Source organism: Oreochromis niloticus, linkage group LG3 (genome assembly GCF_001858045.2).
Source record: "Oreochromis niloticus isolate F11D_XX linkage group LG3, O_niloticus_UMD_NMBU, whole genome shotgun sequence".
Classification (NCBI taxonomy): domain Eukaryota; kingdom Metazoa; phylum Chordata; class Actinopteri; order Cichliformes; family Cichlidae; genus Oreochromis; species Oreochromis niloticus.
Window position 1 is genome coordinate 68795528 of NC_031967.2, and position 13838 is coordinate 68809365.

Below are 13838 nucleotides of genomic sequence, written 5' to 3' on the forward strand. Positions count from 1 at the left end.
ATTCAAACCCAAAGTAAAAACAGGGTCCAGTGTGTGTCCTTTGTTATGTGTGGGGCCTGACACATGCTGGGTAAAATGAAAAGAATCCATAATCTTGATAAAACCTCTGGCAAAGAGGTCGGAGTCATCATCAACATGTATGTTAAAATCTAAAAGCAGTCTGGACAACCACAAATAAACAAGCTATTTGGGCCAGGTGGACGATACACCACAGTTCAATAAAAATGATCCTTACTTCCGACTTTAATCAGCTGTAGTTCAAACGAAAGAAAGTGTCCAACTTTCACTGAGCGGCAGATGAAACGGCCTTGAAATGCCACAGCGAGACCTCCTCACGACCAGATCCCCGAGGCTGGCTGATGACGTAATAGCCGTTCGGACACAGTTCAATGAGAGACGAATAGTCCAAGTCCCACTGCCAGGTCTCAGTCAGAAATAAGAAGTCCAGTTTTTTAGAAGATATAAAATTGTTAAGAACGAACGATTCATTAGTCAATGATCGGGCATTAAAAAGCGCCATGTTCTGCGGGGTAGAAGCATCATTTTTAGCAGAGGCTCGAGTTAATGAACGTAAATACTCGGAGTTTGAGCCTTCACGCTCGTAGATTCCACTCACCGAGGAGATGAAAAGCCAGTCAGCATTATTGGCCTAGATTTGTACAAAATTCCAAATTATATACACAAAGGCATAGGAATCACCACTCCAATTGGTCATCGTGATTTTAATATTTTCTTTTCCCATAACAATCAAATAAGCCTTGGACAAATATGACACATCAATAGTTCATTAGTGTTGTCACATCACATCCTGTAAGCAGAGTCTGCCTGTGTCTTTTCTCTGGAAATGAATATTTCCAGCCAATATAGGCAATCCATCAACATGGCTGGAGAGTTGGTAGTTATATACAGTCAAACTTCAATTTTCTTTTTTTTTTCAAGAGATTGTCGTTTATTAACGACAATCTCTTGTCGTTAATAAACAACGTTTAGGGAGCACTATATGTCAGTAAAAATACTATGCAAATATTGCTGTCCTGGAATGCTGAATAAACACTGACAAAGCACTGATTGTATCTCTTGTACTTCATCAACACAGTATCTAAAAACTTTGCACTGAAAACTCATTCTAATAAGACTTAAAAGCGCATTCGGTTGTTAGGTGTATAGGGTTATTAACGGTTGGTAGAATTTTTTTTAACATTATCTGCCAATTACATCTGCCATCCTTCTCCAAATCTGTGCCCCTACGCGACCCCCCAACAAAGGTTTTCTTAAGTACTTAAGCACGTCACTTATTGACGCAAGGGGGGTACCCGGCGCATCCATTAGGAGATCAGAGGGACCCTGACCGTGCGTCGCACATTTGACGAGTAAGTACTCAGAACGGGTCTGGCCTGCTTTGAAGGAGCAGGTAGTCGATTATTATTATTATCAATATGATCACGTGATATGGGTGTGTCGCCTGCTTTTCAGAAGCCAGTCAGTCACGTATTGTCCCGTCAGTACTACACAGCTGAGGGACAGCTCTTTAAAGAAAGACAGTAACTTTCTAAAGATATTAAATTTGATATTATGAGATTTTAAACTCAGGTTCTGTTATTCAATGAAAATACCAACAGACTCGGATATTTAGGACAAACTAAGAGTCAGATCAGCAGAAACAGAGAACACGGAAATGTCTGCTGTAACTGCGTCACTCTGCTCCATTTTGATGTTTGTTGGTGTCTTCGTGTTTGTCTCTGCAGGTAAAAATGAAATTTAAAAGTGAAATATATTACACTGGCAATATAGGAAAACGATGATAATATGATTAGTTAATACTCATTCAATTTGAGGAAAAAAAGGTGTGATGTGTTCACTAATATTTTTTTATATACATATATTTTAAGCCATAATAATCCACGCTCTTGGAAACCCTTTGTAGACTCTTAAATACACTGTCGAGACACATCCTTACGTATTTAGTGAACATTTATAATCAGAGCGTTTCTTGTATAAAGAGTATAAAGAACAAACACTCATCGGCTGATCGGTGATGTGGTGTTCGGCGGTAAATTTTTAGGCATAAATTCTTATTTATAGATAATGAAAATGTTAGAAAAAATGCCCATAGGTGAAAAAGAAAAACCCCGCGGAACCACGACATTGAACCTCGATGTTGATCGGACATATACAGCAGTATACTCGGTATACTGCTCATGATTTGATACTGCTCTTAATTATGTAGGGAGAGAAAGCAACGTGTCATGATTTATGAGCTGAATCATCATACATTTTCAAAACTGTGAACACATTTTAATGAACACCAACACAACAGTGTTGCACACAGTAATGATTTAATAGCGTTCTTATTTTTCGTTGTTTTTTTGTTGTTGTTTTTTTGTTTTTTAGAGATCTGGAATTTAAATGTGCCTTTCTTTAAATTACTTTAGCTCAGCTTCTCTTGTGCTATAGCCTAGGTTATAACAGGCATTATTTCTTTATTTCTTTTTCTCAGTAGCAACCGATGCCTGTAATTGTGCCAGAGCACATTTTGAATCAACAACGACATTTCAGATTTCAACACAGGGAGTTGAGTGTGCAACATAACCCTCGGTGGTCACCGCACCTCCAAATTGCATGACCGATTTATCATGCCATAGCAACAAACAGCAGCTACGCTCTCTTTTTCAAATTTTATTGATGGGGCACTGTGAAAAAGTTGAAGGCAAATGAGAAAAAAAAATGCTTTCAAAAATGGAAGTGTTAATCACTTATTTTCATCAATCAACAAAATGCAGTGAATGAACAAGAGAGAAATCTAAATTAAATCAATAGGCTATTTGGTGTGACCACCCTTTGCCTTTGAAAGCATTCTTTGGGTCAATGCAGGAAGAAGTGGTAAAACAGATTAAAAAAAAATTAAAAAAAATACAAATTCACCCCAAAATGTAACACAGGGAGTGATGGTGGCGAGAGAGCAAGACAGAGAGAGAGAGAGAGAGAGAGAGAGAGAGAGACCAATATCGATAGTCATTCTGAGATGTGAGAGATTTGTGACATTTAGCTTGCTTGGAGTGTACAGTTAGTGTTGTGTTGTCCAGTTTAGTTAGTGTGTAGTGTACTAGGATGACCAGGATGCCGGGACCTGGCAGAGGAGCTATGTGCTTCACAACCTATGACGTGAAAATAGAAATAAATTCAACTGTTGGAAAGCTGTATGCTGTGTGTTCTTTACATTAAATGGGGATAATTGTACTTTGACCTTTAACCTCTCTGCTCTGTGTTGTTTTTTGTTTCAGATGAGAAAATCATCACAGCTAAGTCTGGACAAGATGTCACTTTGCCATGTCGAGATCCAAACAACAACAAACCCATCGTTGTTGTAAACTGGAGCAGAACTGACCTGAGAGATAAATATGTCTTTTTCTACCAGGATGGGACTATTAAGCCAGATAACCAGCACCCATTTTTTAAGAACCGGGTGGATCTGCAGGACAGACAGATGAAGGATGGAGACGTGTCTTTGATTCTGAAGGATGTGATGACATCTGATGCTGGAGCATATGAGTGCCATGTCTTCATAGAGGGAACAAGCTCATGGAAAACCATCAGCATTATCTACCTTAATGTTTTTCCACGTGAGTTAATATAGTTCACTGTGTCTGTTTAGTATGAACCCAGTATAACACAAAATGATTAGATTAGATAGAACTTTATTAATCCCTTAGGTAGGTTCCTCTCGGAAATTACGTTTCCAGTAGCAGAACACTGACAGAAATTGCATATTACAGAGTTAGAATATAATATAAGGGGAATTAGAGAATATCAACATGAGCATAAATTTAGCACTATACACACATATAAATATAGAATATGTAAATAGGAATTAAAAGGAATAGAAGCTTTGTCAGTCTGTTGCCCAGTTATTATTGCACAGTCTATTGCACAGTGACAAACACTACAGCTTAGTTGTCCCCACCCTTTTTGTTGTCCTTTTTCCCCTCCCCCAGCGAGGAGTTAAACAGTTTGATGAGTGGGAAAAGGCACCATCATACCCCATTAAAAAGCAAAAAACAAAAACTAATCAAAGTGAAGTAATTAACTGGAATATAAATGCTTATTTTAAACCTATGCCATACATATGTATGACATATGTATTTGTGAGAGAAAATATTGCTTTCAGGAGGAGAATATTTGAATAAGTCATGCAAATGTAAAATAAAAACTCCGTGGCACAACATTGGACAAATATAATGATAAAAAATATCTTGTCTTATGTCTGTTATGGTTGCGTTAGTTGCTATTACAAGAATTTATTTTAGGAACAGAGATGAACAGAGATTACCAGAATAAGTGCCGAATTGTCACTTTGTATTGACTGCTCAAAGTTGTTGTCACAGTCCTAAACTTTGGCTCTGTCCTAATAATAATAATGGATTGGATTTATATAGTGCTTTTCAAGGCACCCAAAGCGCTAAAACTCCTAACCATTTATATTTGAAAAAAAAAAAAATCAAAATATTTTCTACATATCCACTTTTTATTCCAGATTTATTGTTAAGTTGATATTTTAAAGATGTGTCAAAATACAGTGTGTGAAAAAAACCAAAAAAAAAAAAACCACACACCCCATAATGGCCTGCGCGGGCAACTATAAAAGGTTAACACTCTGTGTGCTAAATCACCTGATTTGTTGATTTTCTGTTGCATTGATCTCTTATTTGGAAGAGTGTTGCTTTTTACTGTTATATTTTTTTAATGTTCTTTATAGATTTGTAATCACAATATGGCTTTTTGTTTTGCTTTGGTTTTTTCTTTTTTTATTTATGTGAGCTTGCCCAGAGGTCAGGAAATTGATAACCCCTGTTGTGATATCCATTAGTTAAATGATTAAATATAGTTTAGTTGTGAAATGTGTTACGACCCGGCTCAAAAGCCGCAACATAAAAAAGGAGACGAATACCAGAGTGTAGGTGAGAAGAGGTTTTATCTTAAAAAATGGACTACCAGGTTGGCTACAATGGCTGGTGCCACCAAGGTAAAGACAAGTGAGCTCCCTGGAAGCTTGCCTCAGGTATGCTTTTATCCACACCTGACTAGGTGTGGCCAATTAGCACCAGCTGAACACACTGAGCAGATTAGAGGCTGCAGAGGGACGTAACAAATGTTCTTCACAGACGTCAGGTCACAAACCGCTGAAGAATAAAATATAATCTAGCAATAATCTCAATACAGCATAATGAAAATAAAATATTGTTAATAGCAAAAGGAAACAGTAAAAAACAGTATGGATTAACAGGAAGTTATTATATTCTAGTCAAAAAGAGTCTCAAGGCAGGAGCTCAACATTAACATCGGTGGAAGATGAAATGTTAAAATAGAAGAAATCTCAGACATAACAGTCAATAATGTACCACATGCAAACTTGACTTTTCAGTAAAGATATAACTTATGATTCAGGTAAGTCAGCCATAAGTCAAAGTATGTCCTACAGTATAGAAATGGTAAATGGCCAGTATTTATATATGTATTTATATAGCACTTTACTAGTCCCTAAGGACCCCAAAGTGCTTTACACATCCATTCACACACACATTCACACACTGGTGAATGATAGGTTGTATGTTGAACACAGCCAGCTAAGACAAAGAAAGTTTGGCTTTGTTGAACTATTTTTATAGTATACTCTTCTGGGGATATAATTCTTTGTGTTATCTGGATTTACGAACCCTAATGTCAGCAATCTGGGTATCAGTCACATGAAGCTGGTTATCAGTTGGTTACGTTAACCTAAGGTTTACCAATCTAGCTACACATTCATGTGAATTCAGTGGGTGTTGGCAGCATCTCCACAAACATAAATATAGATTTATTATTTATTATTATATAGAAAATTTTGAATACCTTAAAGATATTATACAGACTGAAGGCGAAAGAGCTCCTCAGTGTCTGTATGTGTTTTATCTGTAATGCCAAAAATTCCTAAACATGGAAGAAATAAAATATTTTTTTATCTCATCATTAAATACCAACTGTGTTAACTAATATTACAATACTGATACAATACTTAACTTTCAAGTCGATTATTTAGTTTAGTTTATTAGTAAATGCATATTAAACTAGCTTCAATAATAACATTTCTGGGAGTAGTCACCCACCTCCATGGCTGTTAGTTAAAACTGAAACATTATCGTGAATTATATCATAACTATGATATGTGTACTCTACCTTCCTCACTCTGGCTGCTGTAGAATTGAACAGTTGTTTCTTTTAACCTCTCTGCTCTGTGTTGTTTTCTCTTTTCAGATCAGAAAACCATCACAGCTGAATCTGGACAGAACATCACTCTGACATGCCGAGCTCCAAAGAAGAAAATTGCAGATCTACACTGGAGCAGAGCTGACTTGGGGCCAGAATATAACATTTGTTACCAGGACAGTGAGTGTGTAACAGATGAGCAGCATCCATCTTTTAAGAACCGGGTGGATCTGCAGGACAGACAGATGAAGGATGGAGACGTGTCTTTGATTCTGAAGGATGTGACGATTAATGACACTGGAACATACGAGTGTCGTGTCTTCATGGCAGAAAATCACTCATGGGATCTTAGCATCATCAGCCTGAGTGTTGTTGATCCTCCAGGTGAGCATGTGCCTGTGTGCGTGCACGTGTGTGTGTTCCAGTCCTCTAAGACCCTGAATTGGATAAGCGGAAGAGAATGGATGGATTGGTGGAGGGAGTTTTTAGGACGTCCTGATAGTAATGAATTACAGTAGTCCATCCTAGAAGTAATGCATGCATAAACTCAGTTTATTTAAAAGCTAACATATTCTAGTTTCTGAACATTCATTTGTGTACAATGTGGTCAAACTGTAAGTAATTCAGTGACTGGGTCAATATTAACAAGTTAACACATCAAATTCAAAATAACTAAATAAAACTCAAACCTGAAAGAAACCAACAATATGCTTAACAAAATAAATAACCCTGTGTTGGATTATAAATTAATAAATGCTGTTATTTTACAACAGGAACGCTCTTTCTGATTCTTACTTTGATTAGCTGCTTTGAAAATGAACAGTTGTACTTTGACCTTTAACCTCTATCTCTATTTTTATCTATTTGTCTTAATATTTATCTATCACAACTCTGTTTCTACCCTCATTTTATATGAGTGGTTGTTTTTTGTTTTATATTTGCTGCTGTGACAACTCAATTACCCTCAGGAATTAATAAAGTATCTCTGATTCTAATTTAAGCTATGTGTTGTTTTGTCTTCCAGTGCGGGCAAAAATCACAGTTGAGTCAGGAACGAATGCAATTCTGCCATGTCAAGCTCCAAACAACAGCAACGACAATGTTGTAGAGTGGACCAGAGCTGACCTCGAGCCAGAATATGTGCTTTTGTACCGGGATGGGCAATTTGATTCAGATGACCAGCATCCATCTTTTAAGAACCGGGTAGATCTGTGGAACAGACAGATGAAGGATGGAGACGTGTCTTTGATTTTGAGCTATGTGACGATTAATGACACTGGAACATACGAGTGTCGTGTTCTTATAAGAGGAACAAACCGCAGAATGAGAGCTGTTTTAGATGATAAACCCATCAGCATCGTCACACTGAAAGTTGATCCTCCAGGTGAGTGAGTAGAGTTGAGTGTGTGTGTGATCAGAGGTGAAGCTGCTTCCTGGTTGTTGATGTTTGTTTCTAAAGATGTTGTTGATGAGACTTTGTAGAAAGCAGCTGGTCTGAGTGATGTGATCAGAGTGCAGTAGATAATGTCTGACAGCAGTTTGAAGAGGAAATGGATTCTGTTCTGTTCTTCACTCATCACCTACCTGACAGCTGACACCTCACACCTGTTTCTCACCTGCAGGAGGATCTGTTGGACTCATCGCTGGTCTGAGTGTTTCTGCTTTGCTTCTTCTTGCTGTTGCTGTTGGTTTCTTTATCTACCAAAAAAGACTGAATCATTCCAGGTAAAGCAGAGCATTGTCACAACACAAATTTGATTCAGATGACAAACACAAAGATAAATAAATGATGGTGAACATCCAGCAGACGGCTGTAGAAAGCTGGATGTTCAGAGTCTGATGTTATTTCTCTGATGATCATCATGTTCAGACTCAGACCAACAGTGTGTGTCTGTGCTGTCTGTCAGTGACTCTGAACTACAGTTTATTCATCTTCAGGCTGTTCATGAGATTTACTGACACAAAGTCAAACTGTGTTACAAACATACATGAATTTATATGATATTATCTCAGAGTCAGTGAGTGTTTTTGTGTTGGAGCTTCAGCTTAAGCTGTTTGTAAGAACTTACTTGTTCTGTGAGAGATGAACAACACAGACCTGAGATCAGCTGTTACACACACTGAATGAAGTGACAACACAAACGCTGTGTGATGATCTGAGTGTAGATGAAGGTCTGTGGATTCAAGACAATCAAAAATCATGTTCAGAATCCAGGATCTGTAACAACTGAATGATTTTGGCTCAATATGGGTTGTTTACAAAGTTTGGGTTGTCTATGAAGTGCATTTCAAATTAAGCACAGCTTTTATGTTTGTATAAAATATGAACTTAAGACTTCTCTTTAGTTGACTTTTTTGAGCCAACATATTTGCATAATCTTTTGGAAAATCTAGTTCATCAAGTCTTACATTTATAAATGGTTTTGGGATAATATGAAAGTAAAGATATGGTTGCAGATATTTCTTTTCATCTGATGTTAAACTGTTCGGTTTACAAACTTTTAAAAAAACAAAGCAAAACAAAAACTTTCTACAGGGAAACTAAATCATGTAATGTAAAGTTCCTAACCATGTGCACTCTCTCTTACTTTCAACTTTACTTTGCCAATAAAATTTTACATCTAAACCTACTGAATGTTTGTCATTTTTTATTTCAGCGGTTTTGTGACATTCAGAGCTAAAAGTTTTGGTAATAATTGTTGTCGTTGTCAGAAATTGAACCCTTTGTATGTTCTTTATTAACAGACAATGAAATGGAGTAATTATTGAACTGCAGTTTGAATGTGCAGCTAAAAAGACCAATTTACAGTGACTGATTTGTTGTGGGTTCATGTTAAGCAGCTGTTTGTGAGCTTGATGGGAGCTTGTTATTTGAGGACTGAACCACAGAGAAGCTTCAGTCAGATATTTGATGAGGATGTACACATCCTGGACAGGGAGGAACACTGGTTTGAGCCAAGGAGTCAAGGAGGCCATTTACGTGAAAAGGGAAAGACCATCTCTGAATCGAGGAGGGGGCCTAAGGGTACATCTGTCACCATCTTACAATGCTGTGATTGCAGCCATTCCCCAACTCTCTGTGAATGGTACTCATGGCCATTGATCAGTGGTCTTTGATCAGTGGTCATCAGAATTAAAATATTAAATATGTATATTACTCCCAGCCCATTGTTAATTCAGTGGTGCTACTTTCAGACATTATGCAAATGTACTTGTAACCTGGACGTGTGTCCCTCTATCTTATAAAGTGAACTATACTGCTGACCCCTAGTATAACATCTACACTATCTGTATCAATAATCTTAGACCTAGGGCCTTCCAGTGCAAAATCATCACAGATTTTCTGAGATTCACGCTTGCTGATCTACTAGATTTGGGAAGGAGATCGGCAGTAAAAAACAATATTTCAACAACCCCAAAGAAAAGGAAAAAAAAGGGAAAATGTGAAATGTGGTACCACTTCACTATTTACTGGTTGTCAATCTTCAGTTTTGTTTTTTTTTTATGTCAGTTTCATTCGGTTATCATTTTATCTGGGTCCAAAAACAAACTACAACCTGAGACTCAGGTGGAGAAAAGTAAATGGCCTGTATTTGTATAGCACTTTACTCAGTCCCTAAGGACCCCAAAGTGTTTTACACATCCAGTCATTCACACACTGGTGATGGCAAGCTACATTGTAGCCACAGCTGTCTTGGGGCGCACTGACAGAGGCGAGGCTGCCGGACACTGGCGCCACCGGGCCCTCTGACCACCACAGTAGGCAACAGCTGAAGTGTCTTGCCCAACGACACAACGACCGAGACTGTCCAAGCCCGGGCTCGAACCGGCAATCTTCCGATTACAAAGCGAACTCCCAACTCTTGAGCCACGATCGCCCCAGTAGTTAATAAGTTGCTTCTCTGGTGGACTTCTGTTTGCTTTTTATTCCTTTTATTTTATTTCTTTTATTCACTCCTGGTATGGCAAACATCCACATGTTGACATTCTGACATGTGTGAGATTATTCTGTTATCATAGGTTACCTTATATCTGTAATTGAAGTAGTTGAATTAGGATACTGCCATAGGTCATATTATACTCCTTAATATAGAGTGTGTGATCAGTATGTAGTTTTAGTTTGCATTATACTTCTGACTTAAAAGAGTGTGAAAAATCATTAGATCTATTGGATTGACCTGTATTATTCGACACTGTTGAATGTGTTACATGGTTTCTTGACATTTCATACTGCTGAATCATGAAGAGAATGTTCTGTGTAGAGGACCTTGTGCCAATAATAGAAGAGACAGACCACATTCCATACCCCCACCTTTACAGAGAGCAGAAAGACAAGGAGCCGAGGTCATAACTTAGGCGCCGTAAGAGAGAAAGAATGTGAATGTTTAGGCTTTTACGACTAGGTGGGGGCTACTAGAGGCTATAAGAAGCTGAGTAACCCGTCACCATTTTGAGATTTGCTTTGACCCTCTGCAGGCATGTCTCCCCATCATGATGCCTTGTGCTCATAAGTGTTGAATTGTATGGAAATAAAAGATTGTTGATTGAGCATTTATACACCGAGTATTGTCCTTCCTTCAGCCCAAAGATTAAAAGAATTGGGAGATTTTAACACATGCAAAAGGCATGCAAGAGTAATGGCATGATGGACCACGATGGGGCAGTTTTTCACACAGCACAGACAGAATTGGCCCTCAAATAAAAGAAATATATATGGCAGCCTCGCTTCTGTCAGTCTGCCCCAGGACAGCTGTGGCTACCGTGGTTTGTCTGCACCAGTGAGTGAATAAATAGTGGAATTGTAAAGCGCTTTGGGTGCCTGGAAAAGCACTATATAAATGCAATCCATACTCATACTAAAATATTGATATTTGGGGTAAATTTTTAGTTTTTCACTAACAGGAAAGAAGCTATATAATTCGGATCATCTAACCTTAAAGGACCTACTTCCTCTTCCTCCTTTCATAGTCATATGCAAAATGTGGCTGTATAAATGTGTTGCAGCCTCTTGGTGTGTGTACTCACAACAATGGCTGAAAGTAAACAGAGTCATGTGTGGATGTATTTTAAACAGCCAAGATGCGGTTTGCAATACATGTGGCAAGACAGTGAAGTTTTTGTGCCAACACCACTGACCTTGTCAAACACCTCAGAGTAAATCATATCACAGAATATGACGAGTTTATGTTGAGGCAAACTGAAGAGGAGGAGAGGGACAGGTGCTGTTAGGGCAAGACCAGAGCTGCTGGTGATGCGTTCAGAGCAAGCCCAGAAATTAATTGCCAGATGAGAAAATTACTATATGGTGGAAACCCGTATTTCTGAGTGCTATAAAGCTAATCAGGGTTACATACTGTTTATAAGATTGGGGAAAACTGCAGTCAGCTGAGACTGAAGAAGTCACTTGGAGGAGTAACGAAACGTTTCTCCCACTGAAAACTCTACGTCCAGATGAACAGAATCAAATTTTTGGAATTTACTCAACTGGATGATTGAGAATGCATTGAGACATCACAGGGAGAGACTCAGATAGGGTTTCATTTCACAAGAAAAGGTTCTCTCTGTTTTACATGCAGGTGATTCACATAACCCTGTTTATGCAGTTTGTTTCCTGAATGACTACAGTTCAGACAAAAGCAGCAGCATCTAGTTCAACAAGCCACCGGTTTTATTTCCTTCTATGCAAAAACCAAAGCAGCCAAAAGTTATGTGCATTGTGATCCATTAAGAGCAAAAAGAAGAGCTGCTGCAAAGCATGTGCAAGTGCAGCAAATACATAAAATATACAGCAAAGCTGTATCCCTCATGTGTTTCATACAATGACAACAGTCTGTTTATCCTTTCAGTCTCGTCAAAGAAGAAGCAAACATCTATACTGATGAAAGAAACTTCATCAATCCATGTTCTTCTGCTTATTTGAGGCCAGGTCACAGAGGCAGCAGCCTAAGCAGAGAAGCTTTTATTCATAAATCTGCTCCAGCAGAGGTCAGTGCCAAAGCTGTAAGTAAAATGAGCCACTTGTTAAAGCTTCACCTTTTTAATGAACTCTGAATAAATCTGTGTTTACTAAACCATGGTCTGCATTCCTCTGACCTTTTGGCCTGGTTGGTCCTCCCTTAGTATGTATCCTATTTGTTTCAGTGCTTTTAAAATAAACAAAATAAACATCAAAAACATCCTCTGCTGCACAGCTGGGTTTAATATCACAGTGCTATGAACTGTGGGTAATTCCCTCAGGAAAAGTCATCAGACATGAGACAAAATGAGCGAGAGATGTGCATAAAGAACTCAAATAATATGTCCTCAGAATTTGACAGAAATGAATGCTCAAGGCTGTATCTTTGCTTTCCAGCACACTCCTTTAACACTCCTGTTTTCTGACCGAGCTCAGCCTCTATTTTTCTTTTCCAAATTACAGGGAGTAACTGAGAGAACAGGTTCCATTTGTTTGACATGCAGATGATTCATATGACACTCCCTGTTTATTCAGTTTGTTTTCCTGATTGTTCCGGTTACTGATCTGGTTCAAAAAGCCACCAGTTTCATTTTCTTCTACGCAAAAAACCCAAAGCAGCCAAACATCCTGTGCACTGTGTCACAGAGTGGATCAGAAATAAACTCAGACTTCAGAGTTCTCTAGCATATCGAGACTATCTTTCCACACCGTTACACATTCCATATGTACGGGGTACGACCCCCCTTGGTTGTGGTGCGTGGATACTTCTTTAAGACACTCCGGCACGCCCGGCCACGCCCCACAGCTCACATATAAAACAGCTGTGCAGATGTGACACCGGTGATTGTTTGATCTCCACTTGTGTTGTGTTGTGCGTCCATCCGCCAGGAGCCTGTTTTGAAAGCCTCCCTGAGCACTGCCTCTCCCCTGTCATTCCTTAGCTTGGCTAGCCCTTTCCTTGGGCCCGGTGTCACCCAGTTGGTCCCCCATGGCCTGGTTCCTTCACCGATGAAGCTGGTATCTCAAAATAAATAAATTTCTCCTCAAAATACAACACTTGCAGCTGCAAACTTTTTTTTTAAAGTGTGCTCAGAATAGTGGCACAAAAATAACGCCATACTTTTGAAGCAACCAATTTGAGGTGTCCTCCCCTTGAGCCCATGTTAAAAGGCTGGCTTCACTACACACCACAGAAAGAGAAACAGAACAAGTGAGTGATGATTTTCAAATATTACTTTTATTTCTGTAGTGCAGCACATTGCAGAAAAGCATTAACAAGCGAACATTCCAGTATACATATAAACAAAAATCACATTCATGCTCCAGACTGCAGCAGCCAGTCATAAATCAATCAACAAATATGAGTCAAAACTATTTGCTTTGAACATTTTTCATATCTCACTTGTTCCTGTGTACAAAGTAAATATCCTTAGATTAAAAAAAATCTATCCACGTGTGTGATCTCCTGACCTGAAAGAACAAAACACATCAGACTTCTTGTGTTTTTTCCTTTTAAAAGAGTTTTTTTGCTCCATGGTTTCTTTTCTGCATCTTTTTATTGTACTGACACTTCCTCACTGGTCCCATTTAGTCCCATTTAGTGGTTTGTTTACTTCCTGTCATTTCACCATCATCACTGATG

General features: G+C 38.5%; 2 protein-coding genes across 2 annotated transcripts in view; one reads left to right on the forward strand and one right to left on the reverse strand.

The window, feature by feature from the left end:
- LOC109201241 (signal-regulatory protein beta-2) overlaps nucleotides 1-13838 on the reverse strand; it is a 58977-nt gene that overhangs the window by 36393 nt on the left and 8746 nt on the right. The gene's annotated exons all lie outside the window — the stretch shown is intronic.
- On the forward strand, nucleotides 1485-8866 carry LOC102075741 (matrix remodeling-associated protein 8). Its single transcript, XM_019356856.2, has 5 exons — nucleotides 1485-1745; nucleotides 3282-3620; nucleotides 6289-6624; nucleotides 7265-7624; nucleotides 7863-8866. The coding sequence occupies exons 1-5, from the start codon at nucleotides 1676-1678 to the stop codon at nucleotides 7967-7969; spliced, it is 1212 nt and encodes a 403-aa protein (XP_019212401.1). The 5' UTR covers nucleotides 1485-1675; the 3' UTR covers nucleotides 7970-8866.